Below are 18,329 nucleotides of genomic sequence, written 5' to 3'. Positions count from 1 at the left end.
GAAACGAGAGACCGAGGTAACATCCGCGATATCCCCGGTGTTTCTTTCCGTGCCTCGATAGATAATATCGGTCACGTTATTGGCGCTCAAACAGCAGCCATTCTGGTGAACGCGCGCAAGAGCCGATTATCTTATTCTCGAGAGCTGTGACGCCCCCTCCACACCCCCCACACACCCACCTCACCCCCCCATTGACAATGTCGGTGCAGTGATTGGAACAAATATAACGATCTCTTGAAATTTTTCAGAAAGCAAAGACGATCGCGCGCTTAAACGTAGGATGTAAATAGTTCGAGACCGGGTCTAGAATGATCCTACGCGCGTATCTAGAGTTTAAACGGCCTGAATGCCGCGTGGCAGCCAACCATAAACACGTTTCACCGTATAGTATTACCATAGAACATTTTAAGGGAATCATTTTGTTTCCTAAATAGAAACGATGTTGATTGAAAATCCGTTAAGCGCGGGTCTTATAGTCCTATTAGCGGCTTGTACCTAGCGAATACGAATAGATCGTTATGTCTGTTCCATTCGCGTGTACCTGGACTCGAGAACACCGCTGAGAACGTTAACGCGGAAGATACCCATTACTGTTCGTCGCGTTGCGCCGACAACGACGACACTCGAAGCGCTATGTTTTGGCAGCGCGAATGCTCAGATCGCCCGGAAGCGTGTATACAGTTCCTTTCGTTCTGTTACTTTGTTTCTGCATCACGCCGGAGCATGACCGCTGCCGCGTTCGTAGACATTTTAAACATTAGATCGTACATAGGGGTATATTGTATACACGAGTATCCAGGAAACGTTTAAATAAAAGCTTATTTATTGCCGAGCACGAGGATGATGATTCAAATTATTCCCCACCTAGGTGTCGTTCAAGGTCTGTTATTACGAGACAAGGTTCGAAACACGAGGGGATAGCTGCGCACGCGAGGAAGAAATTTTAGATAAAAAGCAACAGAGAAACGTTGGACATTGACACGTACGATGATTACGGTCGCATCGAATCGACGATATATTCTAACGATTTTCGAATAGTTGAACGTATATGTAAGAGAGAAAGAGATGAATGGTTCGAAAATGGCGACACTGTATAGACAGGAACTTATCACGATAGATAACGATTTTCAAAGGTAATACAATCCGCCTACTCGCACAATAATCGCGTACGTGGAATCTTATCGAAAGATTCAGAGAACGCCACGATAAAACCGTAGTTTTAAAGGTCGTCATTTACGCGTTCGGCGCGGAATTTAGTTTCGATCACGACGCAGATTCGAACGCCGAACTGCCGACCGGCGACGACCGGTTCAATTATGAAAGACGCGAACTCCGCTGGCGACGTTCGCGAACGGCCGGGAAAAGTTCAAATCGACGACGAACCGTCTGAAAAAAAGGAAGATCAGTTTCTGGTCAGTTATCGGAAGCGATACTTCGACATACGTAACTTCCTGAGGTATCATCCCGGCGGGAAGAAAGTGCTTCGTTATTTTAAACATGGAAGCTTGGACAAAGCTTTCGACGAGAATCCACACTCGAAGAGCGCTTTTCATCTTTTGGAGGATTTCACGTTGAACTCGCAAGAAAAGTATCAAGAATACGAAGTAAGTTACTTCGAAAACGCGTAATCGCGGTACACGCTTTTCCCATTAAACTGAAGAGGATAATTACACGGTCTGTTTCTAGAAGGGCATCGCTTTCATTATAAATAAAGAGTCAAACAAGATTATTTAAAATTGACCGAAACGCCCGCCTAATTAGCGAATAAGATGAAGTTAATGGATTAGAATACAAAATTTTACTTTACCATTTACGGCACGTAAACTAAAATGATTCGGAAAGTGAAGTATATGATTCTTGAAACGCAGTTATTAATGATATTCCTTGTGCCATTTTTGAATGGAAATAACTTTTTTTATGAAAGTATAATAACTGACGACCGTGAGAATTACTATCTAGCAACCAGTCGTCACAATAACGGCGCAATGTGCCCCTAAAAATGCAACAAAAATACAGTGATTAATAACATGATAATATTATAACAGAAGAATATTGCCCGACGCGCCCGAAATTACATTTTTAAAAGGCCCCATTTGCATTATAATTACAATATTAATATACTATTGCTAGACGAAAATCACGGAACAAATAACCTTGTCAGATGCAAGTGAAGACAAATTTATACAAGTTTTTGCTCCCGGTGCGAGGTCGACTGTGACTTAGTTTGCGCCTATAAAAACATCATATTTATACAACAACCGTATCTGGTCGTCAAGAGGGCTCTAATCTAAAAACAGAGAAAGAAACTTTTAAATAACGTTACGATTACTGATAACGTACACACCAATGAAAATAATTTAGTTAGCGTCCTATTAGAAACAGGCCATTTAATCGTCCCCAAAGATAAATCTTTTCATTGTCATTTTTAGAAGCATTTAATAGGTCATTGACATTTTTATAACATACAACTATATTTGTGTTCTTTTTTTATCTTTTTGAAACTATCGCGATCAATCTTCTAGGTATCTGTGATAGTAAACATGTATTTACTATCACGATCTTCCTTCAATTGCCACTGATACTTGAAGACGAAAAAAACATATTACATATTTAATCCTAGAGTTCAAGATCATTTTACGATCATATCATAACGAATGAACGCATATTAATTAGGTATGACGTGTAAAAAAGGGAAATCAGTGACCTTGAAATCTCTGCAAAAAATGATATTGAGAACAAATTTTACTTACAACGTCTAACCCAGACCTAACCCTTTCAACTGTTGGAAATTATGTACGAAATATTTTTCTGATTTTATCACGACTAGATGAGATAATTAAATAATTACTTTCGAATCGAACACCCTGTATTTCTGCTACATTTCAGCCTGGATTTTAATAAATTATAACGAGTAGTTTTTGTATACGCTTAACCTAGTCGTGTCCGCCTATTGTGTAAAATTTGCTTTTCATCACATTCGACGAACCATTAGGAAACGGATTGTGTTTGATTTACCTGACGTAACGAAGCGGCTATCTCTAATCGCTTAAGCTTTTAACACTCTGACTCAAACGGAACTCGCTCATTCGATTTCGTTACTTCGTAAATTTTAATCAAGTTATGAAATAACACGTACTAATCTCATTTTAATCCTCTATGAATGTTGAATTTTCCTTTACATCGTTCTCGGGACGCTGTAACCAAATTTGAATCCGTAACATTAAAACGTTCACCGACAACGAATACTATCGTGGACTTTTTATTTTTTTCGATTTAACCGTTTCTAGGAACTCATTGATTGGAATGCGCCTATACTACACCAAGTAGGCAATTTAGGCGCCCAATATTGGGAATGGATGAACCTACCAGTAAATCGACAAATTCGACTATTTCGATCAAACTTTTTAGAGATTATATCAATTACTCCTTGGTATTTTATACCGATCGTCTGGATCCCGTTGTGTATCTATTTCCTTTATTCCGGATTTATGGTCGTCGCCGGCAAATATACTGGTAATTATTTCACACTATTTTCTCTTACACGTTTCTAGTAGTTCTAATCGATGTATGTGCGTACACTATGTACTATCGATTTATCGATACTAACAAATTTAACCTCCAATTACCATAACTTTAATATAAACCCCTAAATATAATCTCAATTACCGTTAATTAATAGTACTTTAAGTTGTTCATTAACTAGTATGAATTTCGCTGCATTCGTTCGAACTTCCAGGAAGCAACTTACTCGAAGCTTCGATCTCGTACATATTCGGTATATTATTGTGGACTATTTTAGAGTACGTACTTCATCGCAAACTTTTTCACTTTAAGCCACCAGCTACCTCGAAAGTACTTATTACTTTGCACTTCGTGCTTCATGGAGTTCACCACAAGGTAAGTAAATTCGAAGGTACAGAAAAAAGAAATGTAATTCGATACTTGAGAAATATCCTGAATCATACGAAACTTTTTCCCCCCTAAGGCACCATTCGACGATAGGAGACTAGTGTTTCCACCTGGAGCCGGTTTATTACTAGCAAAATTATTGTGGTCTATTTATAAATTATTGTTCTCTGAGACGACGGTTTATTTTATTGCCGCTGGTACTACAACAGGTACTACTATCGACATACTTATATCTAATATGCGTATTACGAACGTTAACGGTATTTTGAATATGGAAAATTTTATTTGTAGGCTACGTCTGTTACGACTTAATCCATTATTATTTACACCATGGTGCACCGAAAGTGGGAACCTATCTATATACTATGAAAAGAAATCACAATTATCACCATTTCTTGCATCATGAGTTAGGTAATAATTTCTATATTTATGGAATACCGGGCAGATATTTGACAAACAAAACATTTTTTCAGGCTTTGGTATTAGCAGTAAATTATGGGATTACGCGTTCGGAACGAATATTTATTTACGACAATTAACAAAACCAATAGAATGGTGAAGCAATCTATTAAAATTATTTGTACACCGTTTGTGTAGTACTTTTTTGCAATACGCGATCAAGACGAATGACACTAACTGCAATATATGGTCGATCTCTCTCTCTGGTAAAAATAATTTAAGTACAAATAAGGAACAAAAATGTACAAGGTACAAAAGAAAGGACGGAATGGAAACTTGATAAAAAAAAAAAACAAAAAAAAAAGAGAAGTTGCAAGCAACTTAACAATTTGTGCCAATTTAAAGCTACATATGTCATTGTGCATAATTATAAGCTTTAAACAAATTGATATTTTAAGTACGTGTCATGATATCACTGTACGCTAATTTCTTACAAAAGTAATTTGATGATGCTAAGCGTACTAAACAAAATAAATCAATATCAATGGCTACTATAGAGCCACCATTAACTTACAAAGCACAAATAATTGCGATTAAAGTGCTTCAACTTTGAAATTTTTCCTACCCATACTTAGCTGTGGGAAAGTACTTTTATTGGTTGGAGGATTCAATCTGGAGGACAGATGAACAAATGCTTCAAACAAGCTAGTCCTTTCCATGACATTTACTTCGTAATGCTTAAGCTTTTCTCTAGTACACCAGTTTGCAGCCTTGCTTGCTGTATTCTCCAAACTATGGGAATCTTCTTCTGCTTTAGATCGATTCCCAACAACAATCACAGTTATTTCTTTCTTATCTTTGTTTCTGTCTATATCCTTTTTTAATGGGAAAAGTACATCTAAAGACTCCGGCTTCGCTGTATCATACACCAGAACGTAGCCATCGGCAAAACCAAGGTAATGCCGTGGAAGTTGTTGATTGTTCGCGTTATTTTGGGGTGATTCCAGTCCTGCTGTATCATAAAATCGCACTTTCTCCTTAGTACCACGATCCGTCTCTATGTTCGCAACATAGATATCTTCAATCGTAGGATGAATTTCCTGTTTTGTTATAAAATTAAAATTGTAATAAAAAAGAATGTAACGTAACATGTAACTGTATTTATAGTCGATAAGCAAATATATTTCTTAAGATCATCGCATAATATAAGAATGTGTCTTTTTACGAAATATTTTAAACGAACATAACCTAATTTCTTACTGTCTTCGAATTAACATTTCCGTATACGAGTTGTTCCAATAATGCAGTCTTTCCTACACCTTTCATTCCGCAAACAACAACTTTTGTTGTTTTTCCCATGTTCAACTCTTCATTTAAATGATAATATTGTTTACTTAAGCTTGAACACCAAAACTCCCGACTCCCGTACAAGCGGGAAAGAATAACTGAACTACTGAAGTCAACACCGAGTCTAGTGATTCGACAATGAGAGTCCAATTTTCTAGGGGAAATCTCGATATCCGTATTTATTGAATGTGTATCTTTCGTCTAGCAAAATTTTTACAAAATACTTCACATTCGTATATTTATTTGCATCCCTTAATTAAAACAGACTTCACATGTTGAATAAATACTTATGATATTTTCATATTTTGATTTATTTAATTAAAAATGCTCTCGATAATTCATAAATATTCAAGGAAACAATATTTCTTTATCAGTTTGCATGTTCTAAGGATTTATTATACATATATATATTATTTCTTGTTATTACCTTCTAAATTATTGGAGTATTGCTTTTTTATTGAAATTGCAACTGCATAAAATGTCTAAAATAGCAAATTAAAATACTATACTGGAATGATCAAAACAGTGCTTTTATAAACAAATTAAGGCAGCATATACCAAATATATAATAAATCTTTGTTAAAATGTTTTCTTCGTGGAATCATTTTGTTTTTTTTACATTGCGAATACTCTTATATATATTATAGTATTTATCCACCAATGTGCTTTTTTCCCATCATTTCTTTTGTGTCAAATGAAATTAATATATGTACAAAATTTACATTTTTCAAACTTCAAACGCCAATGTGTCTTTCTTTCATTGCACAATATGCAAATTTACATATATAATACACCGTTCTTCCACCGTTACAAATGATTTGTACTTCATGTGTGCATTTCATGTAATTTTTCAACATCCATTCGCGTATTGAATTTTGTACAATCTTTCCTGCGATATCCCGAATTTCAATATTGATAAATTTCGAGTGCAATGAATACCATGTATAAAGATTTTATGCTCCTCAATCTAGGTAGAAATCAAGTGGGAGCAGACATCTTTCCAAGATGTCTGACTTGTTGCTGGAATTAGACGAACTAAAGTACATCTTCATCTCAGATTTTATCAATACCACGTTACTTCCTTCACGTGGAACTTAATGTAACCTATAGTTTAGCTCCTTCCTTTGACTGTTGTACAGGCTTTATATCGTCAGCTAAAAGGGCATTCAAGTCTAGATCTTGAAAATTCACAGAATGCTGACTTGAACCTAAAATAATAATCATGACTTATATGTTAAGAAGTATAAAGTAATTATTGCACAATGTGTAATACATGCCTGCATGTGCAAGAAAAAGGTCTTTCAAAAATCCTAGTTCTTTGGTGAGCATTTTAATTTTCTCCTCGAGTAATTCATTCTCTGTCTTTAATTGATTTACACGTTCCAATGTTTGTTGAGTACGTAACTTACTTTTAACTCTAGAACGTTTTACAGCCTGTAAAAACAAAACGAAATTAAATAGAAGAATATATACTATATAATCATAAACATTATTTACCTGATTATTCCTATCCCTACGTTTTCGATAATCTTCATCATCTTCCTCCTCAGAAATTTGCCGTTTCTTTTTATTTCCAAGCACAGTGTTCACCTTATTTTTCGGTGCCATCTACATTCAATATTTAAATGTACGATTTGACAGTATAATTTCCAATTAGTTTTTATCATATTGTTTACATAAAAGTCCCACATAACATACGTCATACACGCATACAGCATGCACATCCAATAGTGCGTCGCATAAGTCAGAGCCAATGTTTTTGGAATTCGAAAAAGTTTCAAATGTTTAGAATACTGCGAAGCACCATTGAATGACGAAAGATGTCGTATAATACACGTATCAATTTAACTCACCTTTTACGTTTCACGCAACTTTTTACATTCCTATGTATAATTTTCGAGGAAACTTTAAAAAATACACTTTTACAAACAGTACACTATCCTGCGTAACACGGCACAACACAGTTTAAATACGACGTGCGGATGATGAAATGCTATTTAAAGCAAGCTTGCAGGTGATCTGTGATGTGGCGACACCTCCTTAACTAAGTACAACCACCGATAAGATATAGAATAGAATGGACATTCAATGGGAATATGTATTTCACGAACTAAAGTACTTTCTTTGCAAAAAAAAATGCGTGTTTTTATAGCAAGTTCTACGTTTACGAACAGCGACTTTGAGAGCTATATAAAACGTAGAAACGTAGTAAACCAATAAACTTATATAGCATTTGTATATACAGATAAAATGCCCGTTATTAAAATATACTTTGACTTTCTGACTCCCTACTCTCAGAATGACTCGATCTTGTTCCAATGAATTTTACATTATGCTTATTAATTGTTATAAATATTAATTCTACCTATACATGGAACAGCATCTGCTCTTAGTTTTAATACACAACAATCACATTATATCAAAGTCTTTACTACTAAAGTCAATTGAAGTGTTGCGAATATAAAATGAGTAATTTATTTATTGTCACAATCTCATACTAGAATGCGTCATCTTTCGAACCCGTACCTATGGCGCTCTCGTCTTAACATTCTCATACTCTTTTACATGTTATTTATTCTCTATTACTTAACTTAAAAACTAAGCAAACCGCTGGCATAAATATTAAAAAGAAACGATCATGTCATTAAAGAATGCTGAGCTAGAACCAACTGAAGGGCGAGTAAAGATACACTCATAGCCAAACGAATACGGATGGGCATTACTTAAATAAAAATGGAATAAACGATATCTTATGTTTATTCACTAGTTTAAAAGTTCATTTTATTTAAATAATGCGCAGAAATATATTAAAAACGCAATGATACTCATTGAATAAATAATAATCTATTCATTGGATTGAATTGATTACCTGTTACAGAGTTTAAATAACCCCATCTAGCGTTCCAGCCACGAGACAATTAAAAACTTTCTAAAAATTTGTTGTACTGTATTTTCCTCAAATGACAAGATTACAATGTCATGCATATGTAAATTTTAATTAAAGATTATCATTGGTATTGTTACTTATGTAGTTTGTCTAATATTTTCTACTTCTTAATTTAGAGTAATAACAACATGTAATAACAAAAAAAAGTGCGTCTGTGCTTTTCATCTATTCTCTAGTTTTCTAGTGCATAATTTAAAGTTCAGTAAAAGGACAACGCTACAAGTTGTAGACGCAGTCTTCAGTTTTTCGTTGACGTCGTCGTTCTATCGCAACCCATTAGTTTATGATCAATCCTCCCGTGCGTTTGGCACGTTCTTTTGCGAGTTCGGTTGATTTTTACAAACTTTTTGGGAACCTGTCGCATTGTGGGCGTACTTCGCGTCCGTTAAACTGAATTGTTCGTTAATTGAGATAACTGTGATCGGTAAAAAGTGACCGGAATCAAAGTGCTCGAACGGTGAAAAATAACATAAATCCATGGTGTCCGCGTTCCTGCACGAATGTGGGAGGGGTGAGGAAGAGAGATGTGTCGGTGGATGAATTACTACAATTTGCTTAATAGCTAATAGGACTGAATTCTTCTTTTCTCATTTCTTAATTTGATGCGATTTCAATCTCCTCGGGAACATGGAGCCATAAACAAGTATTCTAGAAGCAGGGCACATGCGATGGTGCGGATCACGTAGAAAATAACCCAGATGTGACGGCTAAGCGCGAACCCCGGACCTTGCGCACCGAAGTCCGGTGTTGTAGCCACATCTCGCGAACACCGTGCATCTAGACTTTAAATTTCTGGTATGCTTTTACGATCCGTTCATGATGTCCGCATACGTGACGATACTGCCATATCTCATCCTAGGATTGTTAGGTAATTGCATGTTCCATTATCTTCCGTTTGACAATTGCATCCGCAACATAAATTATTCGCTGACGCGAAATCTTCATGGAGATTACGATGCTATTTCCATGCCGAGTGCGTTTTAAATCGTTACTAAATCTTCTGCATTCGATGGACCGATATTTTGTTTTGTGTTTACAAACGTAACTCGTTAACCGATATACGCGTGGAATTTGTCGTAATATGCTTTCAAACAAAAGAATAATAGTGGTATGTTTTAATATCAAGTGTGATCGCCGGTTATTGAAACGAAATGCTATTTTTATTTGCGTTATCGTGAAAATACCAATTCTATTCTTTCTAAACCGATTATTTTTTTAAACGAACACGTACAGACTTGGATATTATTTGAAATGTTATTTGAATTCTTCTATTTGAAATTTTATCCAGCTCTGTACATGTATAATAAAATAATTGAAATATATGTGGCTCTATTTTTTCATTTCTATAGATGAATTGTTCGATACCAATTGTAAGCAGCATTTGTTACAATATATATGTATTATTTATTATACATTTCCGTGCTATTTAACAAATTATTTAATTTCTGGAACTGAACATCTTATTCACATAAACTGTCACTGACATATTTTAATGTTACAAGGTTCTAATGGATTATAATTTTTAGGACCTATTTTAGGACATGATGTCAAAGGTTCATCTGTTTGTGAATTTTACAATGAAACATTATGTACAGAATCCCAGCAGGAATGCTCGGGAAGAGAAGAATGTGGTCCTCATGACCCAGGCAAAAGAAACCACTGTTATGTATTGTGGCAGATAGATAATGTTACAAAAAAATCTATAATTAAATTAAAGGTACAAATATATACTACTAATACAATATTCTGATAACTCTATAATACTACTACTATGCATCCATTTATAATGTTTATTTTCTAACTTATTGCTCTATCATTGAAAAGCTATAACATAACTTTCAGGGATGTTTCTTGGATAGTAATGATTGCTATGATAGGCCACATTGCATTGAAAACAGTGCAGAAAGGAAGAAAGAATTATTTTTCTGTTGCTGTGATGGCAACATGTGTAACCAGAATTTTACATGGGATCCTCACCCAACATCTTCTTCTAAACCTATCCAACCTTCTGTTATACGTGGTATGTATTTGTGGTAAATAATATATAATCAGTCTATATTCCTGATCATTGAGTAAAATCCTGTTTCAGAGTCGGAACCTGTTCCAAACACAGAACAACAGATAATAACACTTGTTTTATCAATATCAATACCTATGCTCCTTCTTGCTATCATTTTACCATTTTTATATTGGTGCTATCGACGTAGAAAGTTGGGATATTTCAACGAGGTTTGGAAGACATATGTACATAATATTAAATTATTAAACGTTATAAATCTTTTGTTTTGGTGTTATATTGTCAACCACGTTTGGCACGTAATCGTAATACAAAGTAAATTTTCTAGGTACCCACATTAGAACCTCTTCCATTGCCACAACCATCTCCTAATTTAGGATTGCGTCCGATTCAGCTTTTAGAGATTAAAGCACGCGGACGTTTTGGAGCAGTTTGGAAAGCGCAATTGAAAAATGAAATTGTTGCGGTTAAAGTATTCCCTACACAAGACAAGCAGTCTTGGCAGACTGAACAAGAAATTTTCAAACTTGCACATATGGATCACGAGGATATATTACGTTTTATAGGCGTTGAAAAAAGAGGGGATAACTTGCAAGCTGAATTCTGGTTAATTACCGCATACCATGAAAAAGGATCGCTATGCGATTATTTAAAGGCAAATGTTGTTACATGGCCTGAGATGTGTAGAATAGCAGAATCCATGGCAAGGTGATGCCTCTATACCTATTTCACAAATATTTTATGCATTTTGTATTAAATACAATTTGATGTAACAATTACTTGAATTTTATCAGAGGTTTGATGCACCTACACGAAGAAATACCAGCCAATAAAGCAGATGGATACAAACCTGCTGTTGCTCATAGAGATTTTAAATCGAAAAATGTTTTGCTTAAAGCTGACATGAGTGCCTGCATAGCAGACTTTGGTCTGGCATTGATATTTCATCCTGGAAAACCTTGCGGTGATACACATGGGCAGGTATGTTTATCGTGCGCTTTATTTAATAGATAAAACTCGATTTGCATCCTACTGCTCTTAGGTTGGAACAAGAAGATACATGGCACCAGAAGTTTTAGAAGGCGCAATTAATTTTACGAGAGACTCGTTTTTACGAATTGACATGTACGCTTGCGGACTAGTGCTTTGGGAATTAGCTTCGCGATGCACCGTGCAAGATGTAAATGTCTATTTACATATTTAAACATTTTTAAATATATTGTTAAATGTTCCGTTATACTGTTTCTATATATATCAGGGACCAATTGGGGAATACAGATTACCATTTGAAGATGAAGTTGGTCTTCACCCAACCTTGGAAGATATGCAAGAAAGTGTTGTGCATAAAAAAGAACGGCCACTCATTTTAGAAACATGGCGTAAACATCCTGTAAGTAAACTCACATATATGGCATTTTTATTTTTCGATCTATCAGGAAGGATATTTTGAAAATTTTTACGTTTTAAGTCACCTCGACCACGTTCTGACTATTAAACATAAAACACGATCGCGTCTGAACGGTAATATCTCTATCACTTTCTTAGGGACTTCAATCAATTTGTGATACGATGGAAGAGTGTTGGGATCATGACGCTGAAGCGCGTCTTTCAGCGTCTTGTGTAATGGAAAGAGTTGCTACATTGAGTAGGACGCTTGTTTTAAATTCTTCGACGTTAATAAGAGTTGATAATACCAACGAGACTATCACCACTAAGGAATCTAGTATGTAGTTAATCTACTTGTATTATAGCCTTAGTTACATTGCACAACCATTTTCTGTATCATAACTTTTTCATATACATCAATGAGGAATGTCAAGATATTGCATGTCATTTTTTGATAATCATTATTTGCTTTTATCCTCGTTTTTTATACAAATTTTATTTGAAACTAACGTAAACAATTTAATGATCATCTAACATGTTCGTGGATCAATTAACTAAATATGAAGTAAAACTATTTTTACAATGCCATTTTTATAATTATTGTTATTTATTAGAGGTTATATAACACATTTCTGTATCGTTCATATTTAGAATATTTTGATATAAATCATCAATGTTGTTTACATTTTGTAATTGGTGTTGCGAACCAAGTATTTAGCTTTTTGTACATTAATAGCCTGATTAATTAGAGGTACGAAATGCAAAGCATTAAATCATACAAATGAAGGATTAATAGCATGAAAGACAGTTTTGTTACTAAAGGTTCCTAGATTTTTATCTTCTGAAACATTTATGTTTTTACACGTAAATTTTGCTTAATTGTGGATTATACAATGCAATTACAACTATTTCCTCGTGCATGCAGTATTACCGATCAACAGAAAGTTGAGATCTATACTCTTTATTTTATATTAAAAGTACTTCCATTTTAGTACACAAAATGGAGATAATATATATACTGCTACAGTTTTAACGTGAAAAGTTCTCTTTCTTTTTATCTATATACGGGACGATTACATTCCTCATTGATGTTAGCAACCACGCAATGATTGTTCAGAAATAACAAAATGGATAAAACACTAGCCAAGTGAATTTCAATGAATGACTTTTATCTGTAAAATCGTATCATATGTGAATTGTTACAAAGATGACTCAACAACCTTATACAAAGTACCTGGTAGGAACAGTCGAGTTAACTGATTGGAAGCCATGAGGAATTTATTAGGATTTCGCGCGAAATAAATGAGCTATTCCGATTATTTTGCATTTTGTAATATATAGTATTTAAGACGACTAGTTTACTTCACGGAATAAGATGTTTTCCATGAACTTCTTTCATTTAATTACGTTTTCACGTTGACCGAGGAAAGCAATGGAAATAATACATATTGAAAGTAAATTCATATATTTTATTCATATCGGAATATATGGTTTAATCTATATGAATATATAGCTATAATAAATGTAACAACTTGGTCTATTGATTCTTAGTGCTGTACATTATGAAAATTTACATTGGAAAATCAAAATTGATGTTGCATAAGAAGAATTCATGGATTATATCCGATCGTGTGAAGTAACAGTCTTCCTTTTACATTTTGCTTCGATTCTGCTAGTTTCTTTACAAACATACATAATTTTGTGAAAGAAGATAATTCTCCAATTCGTATACACATGATCTAGCTTCAAAACGAGTCTTGCATCCAATGTACAATGGATATGTAAGGCCCCGAATACGTGATTATTATATATTATTTATGTATTAGTAATATTTAAAGAAGCGGAGCATCTTGCTTGAACCAGCTTTCTACAGTTCACATAACATAATTGTCTCGATATGAAATATCCGATCAAAAGCGTTCTTATCGTGTTCATTCAATGTAGTATGCTTTATTTTAATATTTTAGTAATCGAGTAAATTATTTTCTTTTTAGCATATATGTATAAATGTTCAAATAAGCTTAGATTGAGTGAATCCAATAACCATTGGATATGGATAACTAACAGAAGTTGACAGATTTAATGTTTTCTAATAATAGTTTGTACAAGTTTTTGTCAAAACCTGTTTTACTCTATCAGTACTGAAAAGATTTTGTGCCAAATTTATGTTTTCTCAATATTCTTTCTAAAAACTTTAGAATTGTACATTAAGTTTCAATGTCCTTCCAACTCGTTTATGTTAAAGACTGCATAACCAGACTGAATAAGTTTAAAAAGTATTTGATGATACTTCAACCAGTTGTGAATCTGTGGCAATTTTACTCAGAAAAAAAAGATGATCAATATCTCTCAGTATTCTATTACTACTTCATAGATATTTAAAAGACTTTGGAATATACGCAATTTCAAAATGGAGTCATTAAAATTTAACGTTCATTTATCGAGCAGTCAATAATAATATTTGAAAAACAGACATACCCGCGAGCGCAGTTCCTCGGTTAGGTATCCACTTACTTGCGTATCAAAATTCGACACAAAGATACGCAACCGATTCGATCAATCATCCGTCGGTCCTTTTTATCGTCATATTAAAAGAAATGGCACGGCACTCCACTGAGCTAGCATGGACGATTAACGAGGAACTGAGAATATATCGATAGGTCGTATCGTGTCCCGATGTCGATACGCAACGATGGCACCGAAAAGAAATCACACGCATAAAACGATAACTAATACGCTGTTTTTCATAGGAAATATTCCTGTTGAGCGAGTAGAGGGGAAAAAGTGCTTAAGCTTCGGTATTTGGTTTGGACATGTCAGCTTTAAAATGGTATCGTATAGAATTTTTTTCTGGGTTGAAGTGAATATACATATACCATGGCGATTCAAGATGCACGTTTCGAATAACTCGGATTTATTTAAATTGTGGTTTCAATGAGTCAATTTTAAGTACATGATTTCTTTTACTTGCTCTGAATTCTCTTCAATTAGAACTACAATAACAAAGAAATTTGCTTTAAATTAGAGATAAATTGCATTACAATAACAAACTTTTCTTGCTTGAGAAACGAGTAAGTAATTGGACTCCACACAATACTAAATTACTTTTATATAATCGAAAGGGTATAAATGTACTATAAGCTGTGATAATAATTATGCGAATTAAGTGTTGTAATAACAAATAAGGCCTAAGTGTATTTTGAATATTGCCCATTATTTACGATCATAATTTATCAGAGCAAGTAAAAGACAGCAGGTTAATTTATATTTGATACTGGACTTAACAGTGCCAAAAGGTTAATAATATATGCACACATTAGAGCTTCTTCATCTTTGGATATTCATTTCTAGCTATGTAAGACGCATTGAAATCGGTAACGTGTACCTATTAATCTTTAATACATGATGTTATTAAATGATAAATTAACCCATAGTTGATTATGTAGTATTATGTTTATTTTATAGAAATACAGATTTTTATGTATGATATTCATCTTTGCAATGCAATATAATTATAATAATGTTAAGCAATCTGAGAATCATAGAGCACAGAGTTTATTTAATAGTTATCTTAAATAGTTGATTACACGATCTTGCACATTGGAATCAATTATGGGTTAATTGCGACACTATCTAGATTTAAAAAGATTTTTGGACTTTTACATATCGAAAAGCAGAACAACTGCATCCTTTAAAAAAAAATTCCATTATAAATCTTATTTCATATATGTGCTGTATATGTTAAAAATTTCATTTGTAAAATTCATGTAATAAGAATATTCTAATCTCATCATTGCTAATTGTTGCACAATTCAAAAGGATTGTTGTATTAGAAGTTGGGAAGCAATGCATTTGTAAGAAACATCAGTCTATTAAGGTACGATTTAAATATAAATAAAACGTTTGTTTACAATATAAAAAAGAAATCTTTCGAATTTGATGGTCTTATATGTATATGGATTCAATAGAGAGCAATGATGAGGTAATATTTTGAAACTCCTTGTATGGTCGACCGCACATATTCTTCCCACCTCATAGTAAAATCATCACCTCCACCACCAATCAAGACACTTGTATAAAAGAGAGTCTTAGTTGGTGTCAGAGATGACTTTCTTTGGGCTGGAAAAAATCCGTGCTGCTGGATGTGTAAATGCATGTATCATGTATTATATACGTGTATCATGCCACATTGCTTGTCTCTTACTAAATCATATCCCATCAATATATATGGAAGTTAGGTTTTAATATTGACAGTACCATAATGGCATTCCAGTCACATATAATATACTGTATATTAATGTAAATCAATATTGTAATTTGTGACTTTTAGTATATACAAATTCTGACAGACATAGTGAAGATCTTGATTAAAAATTAGAAATTATTAAATACTTTAATAGTTTTCTATCATTTAAATTACAATTCTTTCAATTTTTAAATTTTGAACAAACCACAAAGATTTTTATTAAAAAAAAAAAAAAGAAGCTAATTTCAATAATTAATTACATTGAGTTGCAAAAGTTTCCTCATCTTGTAAGATATAAAATACTTGTTAAAATGATGTTTGTAAATATGGTGAATGTCTTTTGTAATTTAGCATTAAAGTATCAAAATACTTCCAATTCCATAGTCAGTCTGATATCATACATAACATGTTATATCATTCGGTATCATTGTCTGTTTCTGCTACCATTATTGGTAAACAATTTTAAGCAATTGATTACATAGTAATTTTTTATAATGCTTTGTTTAATCATGTATTTTCTTTTAATTACATCGTATTATAATATAGACTAACCAGATATGCTCTGTCTGCATCTAGTCTAATATAAAGGAAAACAATTGTAAATAAAATTTAGTAAGATGTAATTTAGAGATAAGACTTTAAACAAGTAATTTCTTAATTATCGTTTAAAAATAATGTGACTCATAGCAATAGAATGTTCCTACGCACATTGGATGTAACTGTTTTCAAAATCATGTTACTTAATAACAAATTTTTGTAATAATGGCCTGATAAATTTTTATAGCACAAGAGTGCAGAAACGTTACTTTACGCTATGAATAAAATGTACTAATTCTAGCACATCATTTTTTTCATAGAATTGTATGAAAGATGTGTTAATTACAGAAAGTTCCTCAGAATATAAAATGATTATAGTATCGATCATAGACATTAACATTATACAAGAGGGAATAAAAAAAGCGGTGCTTGAAAAATAGTGTAACATTTTTTAACATTCAAACATGTAGTATAACTTCATCTTTGTTTTAGAAACTAGCATTACTGATATGTTAAAAATGAAAACAAATTATCATCTGTCATATCATAACTGTTGTGTAACAACAGTTTATTTTTTCAATGATATAATACACAATTGCATAATCAAAGGCAAACGAAATAATAAAAAGTTTTAGTTAGCCGGACAAATAAAAATTTACCTAACAACTTTGCTAGAAGTGGGAACATACTTAGAAAGTATATTTAGTACACGTGGACAAGTTTAATTGTATAAATATATACCGACCAACACGTTTTTTTATTTGCCAATTGTATTAATAGAAAATTTATATGCATTGAATACGTGAATGCCATATTTGCACGTCACGTTTCATTACTGAATTTATTTTCTGTGTATAAAATGATTCAAAACCATTTGAACGATATTTAAATTGTTCAGTGTTTCTGATGTTACACAACATTGTTTACAGTATATTCATTCATTTATTCGTACTACTCTCATATTCTAAATAAACAGGTTGCCTTACAGGAAATATACAGGGATGAATACAATTACAATTTTAGATTTTATTTGATTGCACAGTATGCCGCCGCATACTAAAGAATACATGAAGCAAGTAAAAAAATGTGATTGTTGCGAACCACAAGCGCGCGATGTAATAATTTATACATCAGATAAAACTAAATAAAATACTCGTTAAACGTGCGATGTACGGAATAGATACGAATAAAATATAAGTTACAACGGTAAAAATAAAAATTTAACGTTATTGCGCACATTCGCATTAATAAACTTACTCGCCTATACACTATGATCACAGTTACATTCATAATAATTATAAGTTATTACATGTCATTATCGTCTTTATCATCATTATCATTATACTTTACTGTATATATGTACATTCTGGTTATAAATAGGTGTATGTTCAATTAATTAAATATAATCTGGTTTGAAAGCCTATGACTAGTGATACCTATTTACTTACCGATGATATTATGAGTGATAATACTATCGCAATTCGATATAAATGAAGCTTCAAACAATTACGAATAATTACTATGCCATAGATTAGAAACAA

At 33.1% G+C, this 18,329-nt stretch overlaps 4 protein-coding genes across 5 annotated transcripts; 2 read left to right on the top strand and 2 right to left on the bottom strand.

Annotated features, from left to right (window-relative positions):
- The first annotated feature begins 1,242 nt into the window (after positions 1 to 1,242).
- LOC122405191 (dihydroceramide fatty acyl 2-hydroxylase FAH2) lies at positions 1,243 to 4,523 on the top strand. Its single transcript, XM_043409740.1, has 6 exons — positions 1,243 to 1,604; positions 3,288 to 3,513; positions 3,737 to 3,897; positions 3,986 to 4,118; positions 4,201 to 4,320; positions 4,383 to 4,523. Exons 1-6 carry the CDS (start codon positions 1,317 to 1,319, stop codon positions 4,466 to 4,468), a joined length of 1,014 nt encoding a protein of 337 aa, XP_043265675.1. The 5' UTR covers positions 1,243 to 1,316; the 3' UTR covers positions 4,469 to 4,523.
- Positions 4,524 to 4,882: 359 nt separating this feature from the next.
- Positions 4,883 to 5,856, bottom strand: LOC122405211 (NF-kappa-B inhibitor-interacting Ras-like protein). The gene is made up of 2 exons (XM_043409775.1): positions 5,569 to 5,856; positions 4,883 to 5,408 (listed from the first exon to the last, which is right to left on the bottom strand). Exons 1-2 carry the CDS (start codon positions 5,665 to 5,667, stop codon positions 4,902 to 4,904), a joined length of 606 nt encoding a protein of 201 aa, XP_043265710.1. The 5' UTR covers positions 5,668 to 5,856; the 3' UTR covers positions 4,883 to 4,901.
- Positions 5,857 to 6,037: 181 nt separating this feature from the next.
- Positions 6,038 to 7,949, bottom strand: LOC122405225 (CCAAT/enhancer-binding protein gamma). The gene is made up of 4 exons (XM_043409799.1): positions 7,509 to 7,949; positions 7,153 to 7,263; positions 6,933 to 7,089; positions 6,038 to 6,863 (listed from the first exon to the last, which is right to left on the bottom strand). The coding sequence occupies exons 2-4, from the start codon at positions 7,261 to 7,263 to the stop codon at positions 6,760 to 6,762; spliced, it is 372 nt and encodes a 123-aa protein (XP_043265734.1). The 5' UTR covers positions 7,509 to 7,949; the 3' UTR covers positions 6,038 to 6,759.
- Positions 7,950 to 8,903: 954 nt separating this feature from the next.
- LOC122405177 (activin receptor type-2A) lies at positions 8,904 to 17,812 on the top strand. Of its 2 annotated transcripts, none has more exons than XM_043409728.1 (10): positions 8,904 to 9,470; positions 10,129 to 10,319; positions 10,445 to 10,622; positions 10,692 to 10,831; positions 10,948 to 11,327; positions 11,414 to 11,600; positions 11,662 to 11,799; positions 11,878 to 12,009; positions 12,165 to 12,342; positions 17,777 to 17,812. In XM_043409728.1, exons 1-10 carry the CDS (start codon positions 9,419 to 9,421, stop codon positions 17,791 to 17,793), a joined length of 1,593 nt encoding a protein of 530 aa, XP_043265663.1. In that variant the 5' UTR covers positions 8,904 to 9,418; the 3' UTR covers positions 17,794 to 17,812. The 2 variants fall into 2 exon arrangements, with proteins under 2 accessions (XP_043265663.1, XP_043265654.1); XM_043409719.1 differs by having other exon boundaries at positions 10,692 to 10,846.
- The last annotated feature ends 517 nt before the right edge of the window (positions 17,813 to 18,329 follow it).

Source organism: Colletes gigas, unplaced genomic scaffold (assembly GCF_013123115.1).
Source record: "Colletes gigas isolate AHSC1104 unplaced genomic scaffold, ASM1312311v1 Colletes_gigas_Sc00001, whole genome shotgun sequence".
Taxonomy (NCBI): Eukaryota; Metazoa; Arthropoda; class Insecta; order Hymenoptera; family Colletidae; genus Colletes; species Colletes gigas.
Note: the sequence above shows the minus strand (reverse complement) of the source record. Positions and strands in the feature narration are given on the sequence as shown.

Bases quoted from the DNA above. Each gene is read 5' to 3' on its own strand.
- LOC122405191 (XM_043409740.1), top strand. From the start codon at position 1,317: ATGAAAGACGCGAACTCCGCTGGCGACGTTCGCGAACGGCCGGGAAAA. The intron at 3,514-3,736 runs GTAATTATTTCA...TCGAACTTCCAG, and splicing joins CGTCGCCGGCAAATATACTG to GAAGCAACTTACTCGAAGCT. The intron at 3,898-3,985 runs GTAAGTAAATTC...TTCCCCCCTAAG, and splicing joins TTCATGGAGTTCACCACAAG to GCACCATTCGACGATAGGAG.
- LOC122405211 (XM_043409775.1), bottom strand. From the start codon at position 5,667: ATGGGAAAAACAACAAAAGTTGTTGTTTGCGGAATGAAAGGTGTAGGA. The intron at 5,409-5,568 runs GTAAGAAATTAG...ATAACAAAACAG, and splicing joins GAAATGTTAATTCGAAGACA to GAAATTCATCCTACGATTGA.
- LOC122405225 (XM_043409799.1), bottom strand. From the start codon at position 7,263: ATGGCACCGAAAAATAAGGTGAACACTGTGCTTGGAAATAAAAAGAAA. The intron at 7,090-7,152 runs GTAAATAATGTT...TTGTTTTTACAG, and splicing joins GTAGGGATAGGAATAATCAG to GCTGTAAAACGTTCTAGAGT. The intron at 6,864-6,932 runs GCATGTATTACA...TTATTATTTTAG, and splicing joins CCTTTTTCTTGCACATGCAG to GTTCAAGTCAGCATTCTGTG.
- LOC122405177 (XM_043409719.1), top strand. From the start codon at position 9,419: ATGATGTCCGCATACGTGACGATACTGCCATATCTCATCCTAGGATTG. The intron at 9,471-10,128 runs GTAATTGCATGT...TATAATTTTTAG, and splicing joins TCTCATCCTAGGATTGTTAG to GACCTATTTTAGGACATGAT. The intron at 11,601-11,661 runs GTATGTTTATCG...TACTGCTCTTAG, and splicing joins GCGGTGATACACATGGGCAG to GTTGGAACAAGAAGATACAT.